The 15,067-nt window shown below is 51.4% G+C and overlaps 1 protein-coding gene across 7 annotated transcripts in view; it reads left to right on the forward strand.

The window, feature by feature from the left end:
• Positions 1–15,067, forward strand: part of LOC100523747 (phospholipid-transporting ATPase IB) — a 516,337-nt gene that overhangs the window by 19,712 nt on the left and 481,558 nt on the right. For 2 of the 7 annotated variants that reach the window (XM_084981251.1, XM_021065483.2), the window contains exon 1: positions 5,836–6,087. The exons of 3 other annotated variants lie outside the window; for them this stretch is intronic. Coding sequence is in view for 1 of the 4 variants with exons in the window: in XM_021065479.2 (XP_020921138.1) it covers positions 9,129–9,156 (28 nt within the window). In the remaining 3 variants the exon portion in view is untranslated. Of the gene's footprint in view, positions 1–5,835; positions 6,088–8,878; positions 9,157–15,067 lie in introns of those variants that run through there. 2 more of the 7 variants (XM_021065479.2, XM_084981257.1) reach the window with 1 other exon arrangement.

The raw sequence follows: 15,067 nt of genomic DNA on the forward strand, positions 1-15,067 counted from the left end.
CTCTCTGGCTTTGAGACGACTGTCTTAGTTCCTTCACCAGATAGTTCAAGGAAACTGATTTTATGCCTAATCATTTCATTTCTGCTTATAGATTCAGAACAGTGCTCTGGCCCTCTCGGAGTGTCGCACAGGCAGCAGCTTAAATATAGAAATAATGGGCTTTCTGAAGACATGCAAAGAATGATAACACTTTCATAAAGCGTTGTTGTGATGCCCTGATTTTAGCATCTTCAATTATAGTTTGCAAATGCCGATATCGTGTTACGAAATTGTTATTTGAGAATCTGTCTTTTGTTATTTTTGTGTGCCCTGCCTGTACCGAGTCTGCTCTTTTCTATTCTGATATTCCTGTAAAGCTCTCCTATTCTGCAAACACCAGTTTCTGGAAATAACCCCACCGGCTAGACCAGCTGGCTTTCATCCCGTCTCTGGCCTGATACATGCTGCCTACTGGGGTACTGACTCGATGTCTGCGGGCTTAGTGACAGTGTCTGCTGTGTCTCTTTACAGAAAAGGACTCTGCCTGGGCCTCCTTTCCTTTGGGGGGGAAGGAGAGGGTGACGGAAACTGGGAAACTGGTGCATTGATCTGAGTGTGATCGCTGTAGGGCGTGAAAAACTCAAAACAAAAAAGACAAGCTCTCCGGCATCCAGGACCCGAGAGCTAAGCTGAAAACGTCCAAATCCCCTGGCAAACCGCTAAGCGAAGTAAGACGGAGACGGTAGCATTGATAACCCGGCAGAGGAAATGGAAACGACGAGTCAAGGGACTGATAAGGTTGTATTTGGGGTTCTTAGCAGGATAAATCCTGACCTTCAGAAAGAGACAGAAGTCTCTGCCTCCTCCAGTGGGGTCCTGCCTCTGGGTCAGAGGGTAACGGGGGGAAAACATTTTCCACGTTAAGCAGAAAATGAACATTCGCCAAGGAAACGGGGTGTCCTGCTTCTCTTTGGGAAGGACCACAGGCCTCTAAGTTTGCCCGCAGGGGTAGCAGAGTTTTCCTGCTGCACCAGCGCCTCATCGCTTTCCGGCAAGTAGCAGGGGCCGAAGTGGCCGTCCAGCGGTAGCGCTTTTCCAGAATAAATGCGATGTTGTGTGTGGTGGGGCTTGTGTGCGGCCTCTGCCAGCTTCCTGTCCTCGGAGCCCTTTCAAGTGCAGGTGAGTCTATGCAGACTGGCTTCGTGTGGTTTCTCCGTTTTTGCCAGATCTTCCCTCTGGTTTCTGAGTCCTGAATTCACTTTGCCTTCAAGACCTGGGCCAGATGCCTTGTGCTGTGGAAAGTGCCTCCTCTTTCTCCTCATCAGTGTGGATTTAACTTTTCTGAAAAGTCCCGGGGCGCCATGATCTCTTTCTAGGGAGCTGTCATGGTCCTGTGTTTGTTTACGCTCCCATCTCTCCCACTGGATTTTTTTTTTTTTTGTGCCCATGCCCGAGGCATGTGGAAGTTCCCAGGCTAGGCATGGGACCCCCACCACAGCAGCAGTCCACGCCATAGCAGTGACAACGCTGGATCCTCGACCCGCTGTGTCACGAGAGGACTCGTCTCCTGCTGGGTTTTGACTTCATTGAACTCAAAGCCCGTGTCTTCTCCTCCCGTGAGTTCTCAGAGACTCCTGGCACATAGGAGGCTCTCAGGAAATACCCGTGGGCAGAATAACGTAGTTCTCAATGACGCAAAGGGATCGGTACCCTCGAGTGGCAGGTCGCGTTAAATCACGCAGGTTTTCAGCGTCTCCACTGAGCGGGGCGCCAGGTGGGGTGTGGTCTGCTGAGCCTTCACGCAGGACCAGACGGAGGTTCTCTGCCACTGGTGAGCCCTGCTGTGGCCTTATCCCTGTCGCCGACCGAGCTAACTTCCCCCCTAGGAATTCCACCTGGGGAAACCCCTGGGCCTGGCTTTGACCCTGTCCTGGGCCTGCGGTGTGTTCCCGAGGTTCCCTGGCCGCTCCCAGACCATTCTGGCTGTTCACACCTTCATGTCGGGGTCCCTTGAGGTCCGTCCAGCTCTTGGGCTCTGCTCTTGGCCTCTCTGCTTCCCGGAGCGCTGCCCATGGGTCAGTGATCCCACAGATAATGGCTTATTATTATTATTAGTCTTTTTTTGGCGGGGGGCTGTGTCCGAACCACATGGAAGTTCCTGGCCTAGGGGTCGAATCAAGCTACAGCTGCCGGCCTACACCACAGCCACAGCCACACAGGATCCTTAACCCACTGAGTGCGGCCAGGGGTCCCACCCGCATCCTCATGGATACTCGTTGGGTTCTTAACCTGATGAGCCACAATGGGAACTCTCTAGTGGCTTATTTTTAATGTTGTCAAACATATTAAAAAAAAAAAAACCCTCTTCGCTTCATGCTATTCGTACGTTTCAAGAAAGACTTCATTTGTCAACGTGAAGGTTTTCCCCTGTGCAGCTCACGCGGTGTCCTGGTCAGCCGCCGGGAGGGTGTGGGCGATGTGGCGGCACCTGGTAAATGCCTCAGGAGAGGTGGCCAGGACTGGGGGGACACCGGCTTCCCCACTGGTCAGCCTCGTGATGTTGGACAAGTCCCTTAACCTTCCTTCCTGATTTTCTTATGCGTAAAGCAGGGAGGAGTAGAAGCACAGGAACTATAGCTTTTCTCTTATGCGTGTAAGATGCTTGTGTCTTTATGTGCATCCCTTGACGGGGAACCAGGATCCTGCCGCAAGGCTGTGCTGTTGTGACTCTCTTACGCAAGAGAAGTGTGTGTGTGTGTCTCTGTGTGTGTGTCTACACTGTAAGAGAAGGGCCCGACCCTGGGAGGGGATACAGTGGATGAGGGTTGGTTCCACTCCGTTTCTGAGAATGGGGGGCTCTGGTCACTTTTACCTTCTCTTTTGAAACATTTAACAAAAAGTGGTGGAAAAACCCATAAATCTTCTTAACAAAACTCTTTTCCTCCTTGTGCTGTATGAATAAAAAGCAGTTTGTGTCCACCTAGAATTCTCTCCTTCCTGGGCAAGGGATCAAATCCGAGCCGCAGTTGCCACCTACACTGCAGCTGGATCCTTAACCCACTGTGCCGGGCTGGGGATTGAACCTCTGTCCCAGTGCTGCAGAGACACCACCCATCCAGTCCCACCACAGTGGGAACTCCTGGAATTCTCTCTTTTGGCCTGAGGCTAAAATGACCACGTGAATTTCTATCTAGCGAAGTTGGTGGGGGCACGTTGGAGCGGCCTGACTTAAAATATGGGCTCCTTTGTAAACTGACAATGCACTTGAGCAGGCTTGGGGTGGGGTCGGGGTGCACTGCAAGGGCAGATGGCCACCCCAGGGCAGGGCAGATCGGGATGGCAAGCTGATTGGAACAGGGAATGGCTGAGTCCCTGCATGCGCCCTTCAGGGATTTAGTTAATGACAGGCAGCAGTTTACCTGACGGCACCTGCAGGCTGGTCCATGTCTGTAAAGCAGGACCCAAAAGAAATTGTTTACTGTCCAAAAACTATAGCTTAAGTCACAGTATTCAGGCACTGGGGGGTGGTTAATGGGGTTTCTCTCATAGTAATGACTCCACTTCTGGAGTTCCCGCTGTAGTGCAGTGTGATTGGTGGCATCTTGGGAGCACCGGAACGCAGGTTCAATCCCCAGCCCAGTGCAGTGGGTGAGGGAGCCGGTGTTGCCACCGCTGTGGCTTAGGCTGAAACTGCGGCTCAGATCTGATCCCTGGCCTGGGAACTCCATGTGCCATGGGGCTGCCTAAAGAAAAAAAAATGACTCTTTCCTGTGGAGGCATGATTTGATTGTTCAGAGATCACCTGCCTCCCACAGCCACGGGCTGGGCTCAGTGTATTAGAGGCCAAAGGGATCCATTTAAGGAGGACAGCGCTGAGAACTTACTGTCCACGATGCTGCTGGCCAGGTGGCTGCTGGATGGCTTAGGACGGCTCAGGACGGGGGCCGTGGGACCTCAGCTCATTCTGCAAAGGACGTACTACCTGATTTGGTAATGGGGTCATCTGCATTTACAGCTGGGTCTGGTTACTATTACTGATTCTTATTTAAGCTAAAATCTATCTGGACTGTGACCAGAGAGCAGACTTGTTGGAGAGACGGAGGCTGAATGGGACCTGTGCCCAAGTTTCATTTTCAAGCTGAGACGCTGAGATCCATGGACACCCAATGGTTTGTCGGACGCCAGAGCTGTGAGCGATGCCCTGACTGTCTTCTCGAAGGACTGTATTTTCTTTTTTTTTTTTTCTGTCTTTTTGCCTTTTCTAGGACCACTCCCGCGGCATATGGAGGTTCCCAGGCTAGGAGTCCAATTAGAGCTGCAGCTGCCGGCCTACACCACAGCCACAGCAACGTGGGGCCCAAGCCGCATCTGCGACCTACACCACAGCTCACAGCCATGCTGGATCCTTAACCCACTGAGCCAGGGCAGGGACCGAACCTAGTCGGATTTGTTGACCACTGCGCCACGACGGGAACTCCAGGACTGTATTTTCTAAACAGAACTCCCAGTTGCATTAGCCTAGAGGCGTTAAGATAATAAGCCTTAGGAGATGAAGCCGGCTGTTCTTTACCCCAGGACATGACGGGAAATGTCTGAGTTCATCAGTCCCTGGAATCATCTCACGTGTCATTTCCCCGTAAATTACGGCGGCTTCGTCCAGCTCATCGACGCTGCCTACATCTTGATGACCCTAATCATATGTTAATTCCTTGCGGCAGCGTCTCAGACCACAGAGGATGCTGACTTTCATTGGCTGGCTTGCGGTTAATTTACCTCCTGTCCATTTTGTTCTTGGAGAATTGCCCTTGGTTTCTTTTTATCTAATCCCTGCTCTTGTGCCCTCACCACTACCCGGCTGTCATTTTCTCTCTTCATTTGCTGCTTTCCTCAGCGCCTAGTGGCCCCGGGCATGTCAAGCAGGCACTGTGAATAATTAAGCAGGAGAGCCTACAGAGTTGAAACTTTCAGGGAAGAAGCAAAAGAGCGTGGTATTTTGTCTTTTGAGGGGATGATAAATATGAATGGTTTCTGGGGGAGCAGATGCTCTTAAACCGTACATTCCGGCTCAAATATGAACACGTCTTTTTAGTCCTGTTTGCAATTGCGTCGAAAGCTCAGCACAGGTGCAAGTCCTTGATGGTTGGGCCCTGGGGACCCAACGGGCGCCTCTGCCAGCCTCCTGCTCTCAGCCTGCACCTGCAGCCTGTGCTTCCCCACCGATTTTCAAATGCCACCCCCCCGCCCCCCCCGTTGAGGTGCTCTGTCTTCGTAGGGCTGGCTCATTTCCTGCATCTGAGATTGAACTCCCAGCTCACTCTTAAGCCTTTATTGCCCTTCCCTGAATGTATGATACATGCCTTTGTTTGTTATTTGCCCCGCCCCTTTTTTTCTTGTCTTTTTTTTTTTTTTTTTTTTTGGCCACTCTGCGGCATATGGAGTTCCCGGGCCAGGGTTCAGATCCCAGCCGTAGTTGCAACCTACGCCTCGGCTGGGGCAACTCAGGATCCAGCCCACTCTGCTGGACCGGGGATCCACCCACCCAGCCCTCTGGAGACGCCGAAGATCCTGTTGCTCCATAGCGGGAACTCAGCGTCAGGTTTTGGTCACCGTATCTGCTGCAGAAAATCAGTATTTGTGAAAGGAGGGATTGAGATACCCTGAGATTGTATCACCACGATGCAAATTCCAATTAAAGCCTGGAGCTTTGCTGCGTGCTGGGCCTGGAAGGTCACTGGCCACCTGCAGGTGGTAAAACGTGAGAGTTTTCCCTCTCTGGGTTTGTTTGTGCTGCCCTGCCTCCCCCATCCCCAGCTGAGCCCCATGTCTCTTATAAAAGTTCATCTACAGATTTCAGATGATCTCTCGAAGAATCCGGGGCAGGTCTGTGGTGGGAGAGCTCCGGGGCCTTCCTCTCATTGTTGCAAAACTCAGCCTTTGTCCACTTGTGCCGAAATGAAATGTGCAGACTGAGTTTTGGGTGAAGGAGAAAAAATAACTCCATTGCTTTGCCAGGCAAAGGAGGCCCCAGCAGGCTCATGCCTTAAAGGCCGTGCCCCCCCTTGGGGAAGAACTGCAGGGAGTTGTAAAAGGAGAAAAACAGGGTTTCAGGTAAGACTCAGGCTTGGGGCAGACATGCGTCTTTCTTCCTTTGGGGGAATCTTAGTCATGGAAGCTGGTGTCAGGGGATCTCGGTGTGAGCCTGGCGGTGGGCTTCGGGGTTATTGCCTAGAATAACAGTACTTGTGAAAAGGGCATATTGATCAGAGATTTGAACAAACGAGGAATGTTCCTGAAAAAACGTCCTGTGCTTTTCATCTTTAACCCACAGGCCATTGTGCTCCGGGCGCCTCATCTTCAGCGCGCAGGTGATTGTGTTTAGGGGGCGACGAAGCCAGGGGGGCGCACAAGGCGGGGCTCCCAGCTGTTCCGTTTTAAAGTATTTAAGCTGCTCATTTCTAGAAGCAGCAGCAGGACGAGCACTTTTCTCTGAGGTGCACAGGATGCTCCATCATGACTGCATCCCTTGAGGGGGAACCAGGACCCTGCCCCAAAGCTGCGCTGCTGTTTGTTGACGGCTCCTCCCTGGTCTCTGCCCCCCACCCCCACCCCCTTCCGTGATCAGCAACGCCCAAAACCTGCCCCTTGGAGCTCAGGGAAGGGCATGGAGGCTGAATGAGGCCCGTTTCCTAACAACAAGAAACGGGGGACCCAGAAAGGCTTTTGTGCCCAGGAACCCCCCCAGGGCCCAGCTCGGTTATATGGTCACCCCGAATCCACGGCAGCAAGCTGAGACTATGCGCGGACTCTGGGCATCTGCTGTCTGCTTATCGCCTTTCCCGAAATCTTAGGGTCTGGCTTATCCCCCACCCCCATCCTCTCAAAGTGGGCAGATGCCAGCCCCCTGGGGGGGCCACCATGGTCATTCTTTGCTGAACTGCTTGTATCTCGTGATTTAAATTGCCCAGGAAGAGCACGAGCTGTCAGTCATTCTTGCAGAGTGGCCGACTTCACTGATATTTACGATGAGTGGCCGAATGGTTTCTTGTCACTTCACTGTGTACTTTTATTCGTGGCAGACACTAGAAGCCCTGGCTTCTTCCCGGGAGACACACACAAGTCAAAGACCTTGAGAGCAGCAGCTCCCAGAGCCGTGCTGTGACCTGTGTTCCTTGCCGCCGAGTGAGGTCTGGGGCACCCCTCCTGCGTGGGGCCACCACGGGGCCCCCAACCTGGACCACCCTGGATTCCAGACGAAGTGATGGCCTTTACCGGTACTGTCGTCACAAAGGCAGGGCATTTGGCGCCTGTCCACGTGTCTCAGGAGCACGTCTTGGTCCCTTGGGACCTTCTGTGCTCCGTTTTCCATGTAGTTGTGGCCGTTTCTGGAGGCAGGTGTGAGTTGTCTTTCCCAGTTTAAGCTGGACCCAGCATTCCCTTCCCTCTGCCTGCTGGTGTAACCGGCTCTCTGTCTTCTGGGTGCCCTGATCACCTAGTGACCTTCCTCCCCCACCCCCCAGATGCCCGGCCCTGGGTCCTGGCGTCTTGGTCTGGGCAAGATTTTGTCACATTCTAGCTCCGTGATCTTGGCCAAGTTATACTGACATTTAAAACATTTGTTTTGGAGTTCCCATTGTGGCTCATCAGAAACGAATCTGACTGGGATCCATGAGGACACAGGGTCGATTCCTGACCTCGCTCAGTGGGTTACGGATCCGGCGTTGCCATGAGGTGTGGTGTAGGTCTCAGACACCGCTCAGGTCTGGTGGTAGCATGGCCGTGGCATGGGCTAGCAGCTGCAGCTCCGATTCGACCCCTAGCTGCACCACCTCAGGCGTAGCCCTAAAAAAATACAAAATAAATAACATTATAAAAAATAGGTTTTTTATTGGCGTGTAGTTGACTTACAATGTTGTCTGAATATCAGGTGTACAGCAAAGTGAATCACTTATACATGTACATATATCCATTCTTTTTCCCCTATAGGTTATTGCCAAACACGGAGTGGACCTCTCTGTGCTGTACCATAGAGCCTTGTTAGTTACCTATTTTCTGTATAGTCATGTGTATATTTCAATCCCATCCTCCTAATTTAGCCCTCCCTACCATGGTTTGCCCTATGGTAACTGTAAGTTTTATTTCAAAATCTCCGAGGTCCCGGTTACAGAGCCTGCGCTGTGTGCACGCAGGCAACAGTCAACAGGAACCGCCAGTGAGTGGTTTTCTTCCATTGACGGCGATATATTTAGTGCAAGCATTGATCTTGTGCCGCCTCCGGGAAAATGAAGACAACAGGATCACTTGCTTTAGGACCGTTGTGTTTAATCGGGAGCACAAGTTTAAGGAATTCTGCAGGGGTGAAATACAGCCGAGACTTGGGAAGAGAAGGAGGGTCAGTAAGTGATGACGGCTGTAGGTGGCCGGCAAAGGGCCCTGGCTCTCTTTCACTTCTCAACAATCCAAATTAAGGGCCATCTCCGCTAGGAGCCTGCTGCCAATTGACGGCGAGCAAAGAATGGAAACAGGTGCGTAAATAGTTCTAGAAAGGATCATCAGCGGTAACGCGCAGCGTGTGTGTGTGTGTGTGTGTCCGACCGCTTCTCCCTGGGGTGGGGTGAGGCGCGCGTAAATCATCATACCAGGGCCCTAGGGTTTTCTGTCACAGGGTTTCTCTAGACAAACCATCCCAGCCACAGCCTTCACCCTAAAGCTTGGGAGCATCCCGAACCTGACTCATTTTGAGGATGGGGACAGGGCCAAGGGAGATTCCTCCCAGGGACCGGTTGCAAAGAATCACTTGGGAAGGATTCAGCGGGGAAGAGGGTTGGTTCCGGTAGGACCCCAGCTGGGGCGAGTGGCCAATCAGAGAGCAGGATAAAGCGGGGTGGGCGGGGCTGCGCGAGGACCCGGCTTTGCGGGAAGGTACGCCTCTCTCGTTAGCGTTTAGAAACTTGTTTTCGCCGCAGTGTGATGCACCTAAGAGTATGACGTTGAGCCCTAGACGTGCTTTTGATGCCGTGTTGTGAGTTACCGAGGAACGTTCGGGGCGGTAACTGAAATGGGCTTCACATTGTCTTTATCAAGTGTTACGCTTCAAGCATCACGACCATGGGACTCTTGAGCTTGTCTTCGTAGAGCTCACACTCGAAAGGATGCATTTCAGTTTGAAGGCTTGGCTGGGTGAGCTGCAGACCCCTCTGTACAGACACTGTTTATCTTTCCATTACATCCCTGGGGTTATTTTATTTAAGCTGTGCCCTCCCTTTGTTTCCATCACTTTTGCCTCAAGTTCAGGACTGAATATGAAATGTCAGGTATTTTGCCTGTCGTGTAAAATGTGAGAAAACTTCAGATGGACAGAGACCTCACTTCTTCTTTTGTCTTTTTTTTGGGGGGCGCACCCACGGCACGTGGAGGTTCCCAGGCTAGGGGTCTGATCAGAGCTGTAGCTGCAGGCCCATACCACAACCACAGCCACGTAGGATCCTTAACCCACTGAGCGAGGCCAGGGATTGAACCTGTATCCTCATGGATGCTAGTCAGGTTCCGTAACTGCTGAGCCACAACGGGAACTCCAAGACCTCCCATTCTTGAAGAAAGGTTGCTCCTGATCACTTTGGTGTCGCATGTGTGCAGGTCCTGTTAACGTCACGTGGAATGTCCCCTCTAAGGTCTGGCGAGGCAGTGACTGCCTGGCAGTGCATTCTGTTTTCAGGTCCATCCAGAGCCTCATTCCTCGCTGTGGGGGTTGGGCTTGGCGATGGTTCTTTTTACATTTGTTAACGTATTTCACAGTAACTTCCGGGTCTCTCCTCATCACCTTTTAAAGGAGGAGTAGACCTAAAAATTACCGAGGTAATTGGCACTTTTTAAGTGCTCAGAGCTGGCGATACACAGCAGGGCAAAGAAAGCGCCTGTGGGGTTCCATCGCCGGCTCTTTGGTGCCCTGGACATCTGAGATGAAGCAGCTGTGTGGGTGTTTAGTGCTGGACCCTGGGGTTTGGCAGGGCCGACAAAGATGACATCAGACTCAGTCTTTTTGAGGGGATTTGCATCTTTTTGTGCTCTCTCTAAATCACTCCCTGTTTTTTCCATATCACGTGGTATCGAAAACTCGTTCTCGTTACGTCCGCCCTCCTCCAGCCCCATCAGTTACAAAGTACGGACACTGAGCAGCAGCTGGGATGTGATAAAAAACAGGTGTGGGGCTTAAACCTTGACTTGAGGTTTTCGGGGACGAGGAAGCGGCGTCATTGTCCTTTTCTGGCTCGTTCCTCAACCGTGGTGTTACTCACCAGGCAAAACTCTTCTGAGTCAAGAGTGAGGTGAGGAATTCCTTACAGGCTTAAGGCACCCCTGCAGGTTCTGGGAGAGCCTGCGTTCGGCTTTACAGTGGGCTTTGGCATAAGCCTTGGCTCAAGAGACGAAGGGATGCTTAATGTGCGGGCACTGACTTGTTGTTCATACCTCATCTGAGGACGCAAGTGAGGCTGGAAGGTGCTTAGTCGGGTGACATACGCCACTCAGAGACTTTAAAAATGTCCCCATTCGGACCACTGAGTCAGTCCTTCTCCGCATTGTAGGCGTCTGTCAGGAAACATCCTGCCGACTCTGCAGCTTAAAAAAAACCTTAAAAGACGCTAGAATGTTATCAGAAACCCCCCCTAATAATCGTGGTGCAGGTCAGACTGGCGTTGACCTCCTGCTTCCTCTTTGACACCCCTGCCCCAGCGGGGGCTCAGCATTGCCCTCCCGCCTCTGACTGTGCCGCTCAGCTTCACCTGCAGCATGTCTCTGTGCCTCTTCACACGCGGTCGGCCTTTGTTTTTCTTATTCTGACGTTAATTGGATCGGGTTACCCCATCTGCAACTTTTTCCTCTTAATTTGTCCGTGATATCTTATCTCTATACATCTACTCAATTTTTTCATGGTAAATTATATCCCATAGTGTGTATAAAGACGGCTAAATGGTTCTCTCGTTGGGTAATTGTGAGGAAGGCTGGTTTTTACAAAGCACACCGAGTGAGCCTTGGCCACGTGTTTCTGTGCACACTTCTTAATATTTTGTATGATAGAGTCCAAGGGGGAATTGGGTTTTGAATTTTGCGGATTACTTCCATTTTTTTTGTCGTTATTGTTGTTTCTTAATTTGATGGCTGCACCTGTGCCTGTGGACGTGCTCTTGCCCAGGTGGAATCTGAGCTGCAGCTGTGGCAATGCTTGATCCATTAACTCAACTGCGCTTGGCAGGGGATGGAACACGCCTCCGCAACCACCCGAGCCGCCGCAGGAGGATTCTTCATCCACTGCGCCGTGGTGGGAACTCCCCATGTTGGTTTTTTCGAAAGGCCGTACGAGTGTGTATGTGTTTGTGAGAATCTGTGAGGGTGGCCATTTCCACACAGCCCTAGGCCCACTGAGTGTCCCCGGCTGTTTGAGGCTGTGCACAGCTAAAGGGGGTCAGATCCATGGTCCTCGCCCTCACGGATGCGTCGTGACTGCTGTTAGGTTGAGCATGTCTTTGTGTGCTTGTTGGTCCATGGCTGTTTGGCGTGGATCTCTCAACTGGACAATGAATCCTTAAAATTCAATGATAGGAATACAGTCAAAGTAATAAATGGGCAGAAGATCTGGTAGGTAGCTCACCCAAGAAGATAAGCAGACAGCAAATAAGCGTATGAAATGATGTTCCACGTGTCGCTAAGGAACTGCAAGCTACAACAGGATCACTGCGCACCTGTGAGGGTGGCTAAACCCCAAACCACTGACATCGCCACCTGCTGGTGAGGATGTGGAGCAGCAGGAACGCTCAGTCGCTGCTGCTGGGCATGCAAAACGGTGCAGCCCCTTGGCTGTACTGCAGCCAGCGTCTCTCAAGGTAAACGCACTCTTCCCATAGGATCCGGCACTCCCGCCCTTAGCGTTAACTCAAATGAGTTTAAAACTTAGGTCTTGGGAGTTGCCGTTGCGGCTTGGGGGTAATGAATCTGACTGGTATCCATGAGGATGCACATTCAGTCCCTGGCCTTGCTCCGTGGATTACGGATTGGTGTTGCCATGAGCTGTGTAGGTTGCAGACTCGTCTTGGCCTGCAGCAACAGCATCGATTCCACCCCTAGCCTGGGAACATCCATGTGCTGTGGGTGCATTAAAGAAAAAAAAAAAAAAGACAAAAAAAGACAAAAACCCCCTGCTTATATCTATCCCCAAACCTGTACATGAATGCTGATGGCAGCTTTTTAATATCGCTGTCAAAACCTGGCAGCACTCCACATGCCCTTCAGCAGGTGAATGGATAAACCGTGGTTCATCCAGACAGTGGAGTATTTTTTCAGCTGTAAAAAGAAATGCACTATCAAGCCACCTAAAGATAGGGAGGGACCCTAAATGCACATTATTGAGAACCCCATCTGAAAGGGCTGCAAACTGTATGACTCCAACTATATGACATCGTGGAAAAGGCAAAATTATGGAGGCAGGAGAAACATCCATGGGTCTTGGGATTTGGGAGTTGCGGGGAGGAGATGAATAGATGGCGCCCAGGATTCTTAGAGCAGCGAACCACTCTGTGTGATGCTGCGGTGGTGGGTACACAGCATCAGGCATTTGTCCCAATCCATAGAATGTACAACACAAGAGTCAGCCCCAGTGTGAATGATGGACTCTGGTCAATGGATCAGTTTCTGTTCATCAGCTGTAACAAATACACCCGCCATTTCAAGCCGTTACTAGGAAACAGCAAATGTGAGTGCATGTATGGGAACTGTCTCTGCCTTTTGCTCACTTTCTTGTAAACCTAAAACTGCTCTAAAAAACAGTGTAGGCATTCCCATTGTGGCTCAGCAGTAATGAACCTGGCTAATATCCATGAGGTTGTGGGTTCGATCCCTGGCCTCACTCAGTGGGTTAAGGATCCAGCGTGGCCGTGAGCTGTGGTGTAGGTCGAAGACGAGGCTCAGATCCTGCGTTGCTGTGGCTGTGGTGTAGGCCAGCAGCTGTAGCTCCGATTCACCTGCTAGCCTGAGAACCTCCATATGCCATGGGTGTGGCCATAAAAAGCAAAAAAAAAAAAAACAAAACAAAACCAAAACCACCTCACCATAACAAGGGTATTAACCAAATGAAGAGTGGAACAAGGGAGCTGGCAGATCTAACTGGTTCCGTGTGGGGGACACTCAGGAAGCACCTTGGCTCCTGACCTCTTCCTCCCACTGAGTCCTGTCTGCTGGTGCCACTGCCACAACGCTGCTTCTTGGTGTTGATTTGCTCTTTCGGTGCAAGAGGACTGAGCATCTGCTGTGTGCTGGTTGGGTCAGATTCGGAATGGGCAACATCTCTCTCTTGCGATCTCAGCCTCTTGTGGGAGAGACACTAGCACTTAAAATCCTGTGGCGTGGTCTTTAAAGATCAGAAGGCTGCTTTGAGTCCACAAAGGGACATTGCCCAGTTGTCCCTGGCAGGTGGGGGAACAGTCTCGTCCAGGAGGGGCGATGGCGATTGCCCCCAGGGAGGGACAGAACAGCTGGATGATGGATGTTCTTCATGCCAGGGGTGGCTCTGGGCAGGTGTCCGCAGGTGTTGGGGGTCCTGACTGGGGTACGGGCCCTGGAGGAGGGGCCGGGCTTTTAGAGGGGAGACCAGTGAGTCTCCTCAGAGGCAGAAATCAGCGGCAGCTGTGATGCTTGTGGCGTGTGAGCCTAGTTATACGGGAGACTGAGGAAGGATACCGCCCTCTGGAGTGAGGCAGAGAAGGAAGGGGCCCCCAGGTGGAGATGGGGGCTTGCGTGGAGGACAGAGTCCTGGGACTAGAAGGCGGGGGAGGAGGAAGCTTGGGGCTCACGTGAGGGGGGTGTCGGGGGTGCTCGTGGGGAAAGAGGAAGGACATATGGGCATGAGAACAACTTGGGCACGGGGTTCCCAGGAGCCCACGCGGGGTCCCTGCAAAACGTGGGCAATGTTCTGGAGGCAGTGCTGCAGGAGGTTTTGTAGGGACCGGAGTGTGGAGGCTGGATTCGGTGGCGGGGGGTCATCCCTGGTCTTGGGGAGAGCAGGTTCTGAGGGTGGTGGCGGAAGGCCACTGCAGGGGCGTGAGGGATGAGCAGTGGCTGGACAGGATCGCTGGGGACAGTGAGGGGGCAGCTCACGGTGAAGGTGGGCTGCTTACTGGTTGGACAAGGGACCTGGGGAGCGGAGCTTCTCCTCGCACACGTGTGTATTCCTTCTGAAGATGTATTGTACAAAGTGGGCACGTGTGTGTGTAAATACATGTATATGTGTATTACATACAATACATCATGTACACTCATTATATATGATACAAGCGTCTGTATTTCTATATCTAATCTTTCTTTATAATTTTGATAATAAAGCCTTGGGGCCACAAGACCTTGACACCATTAATTTCACACGTGTTCTCTAGATCTTATCAGTGACCTTTGCTTTGGGAGGACAGCCCTTGCAGTCATCACAAAAGGAAATTGATTTTTTCCCCGCCTTCCGAGCACTAAAAAACCTGAGTGTATCTGAGATGCAGTTTAGCTCTCGCTTGATTGCTTCTCATGTAGTATGAGGTGCTTCTTAGACAAATGCTTGTAGCTTTTTTTAAGTCGTTATTGAAGTGTAAGTATAACTTACAGAAAAGTGCATGCTTGTTATTTCCGAGTGAAACCTGCATACATTTACCCTTTTAGTAGGCACAGTTCATTGGGTTTTGCTATATTGCAAGTCATGCACCCGTCACCACCATCTAGTTGCAGGACTTTTCATCGCCCCCCGAAGTAACCCTGTGTCTTACAGTGGCCCCTCCCCATTTCTGCCCCTCCCCGGGCCCCTGGTTGTCACTCACTTGCTTTGTCTCTATGGATTTGCCCTGTGGGACAGTTCTTGGAAGTCTTAGGGTACGTATCCTTTTGAGTCTGGCTTCTTTGACTTTGCATAATGTCTCCAAAGTCATTCATGTTGCAGCTTAAATGAGGATGTGATTCCTTTGCTGATAATAATACCCGTTACAGGAAGGTAGCACGTTTTGTTAACAAGGTTCATGATTGCTTCATAGTGGATGTGTTTTTTAAATGTATTTCTTTTAAAAAA

This window comes from Sus scrofa, chromosome 11 (genome assembly GCF_054392235.1).
Source record: "Sus scrofa isolate SSC_HxYL_T2T_F1_AM1 chromosome 11, Sscrofa_HxYL_maternal_Yorkshire_Landrace_v2.0, whole genome shotgun sequence".
Lineage (NCBI taxonomy): Eukaryota > Metazoa > Chordata > Mammalia > Artiodactyla > Suidae > Sus > Sus scrofa.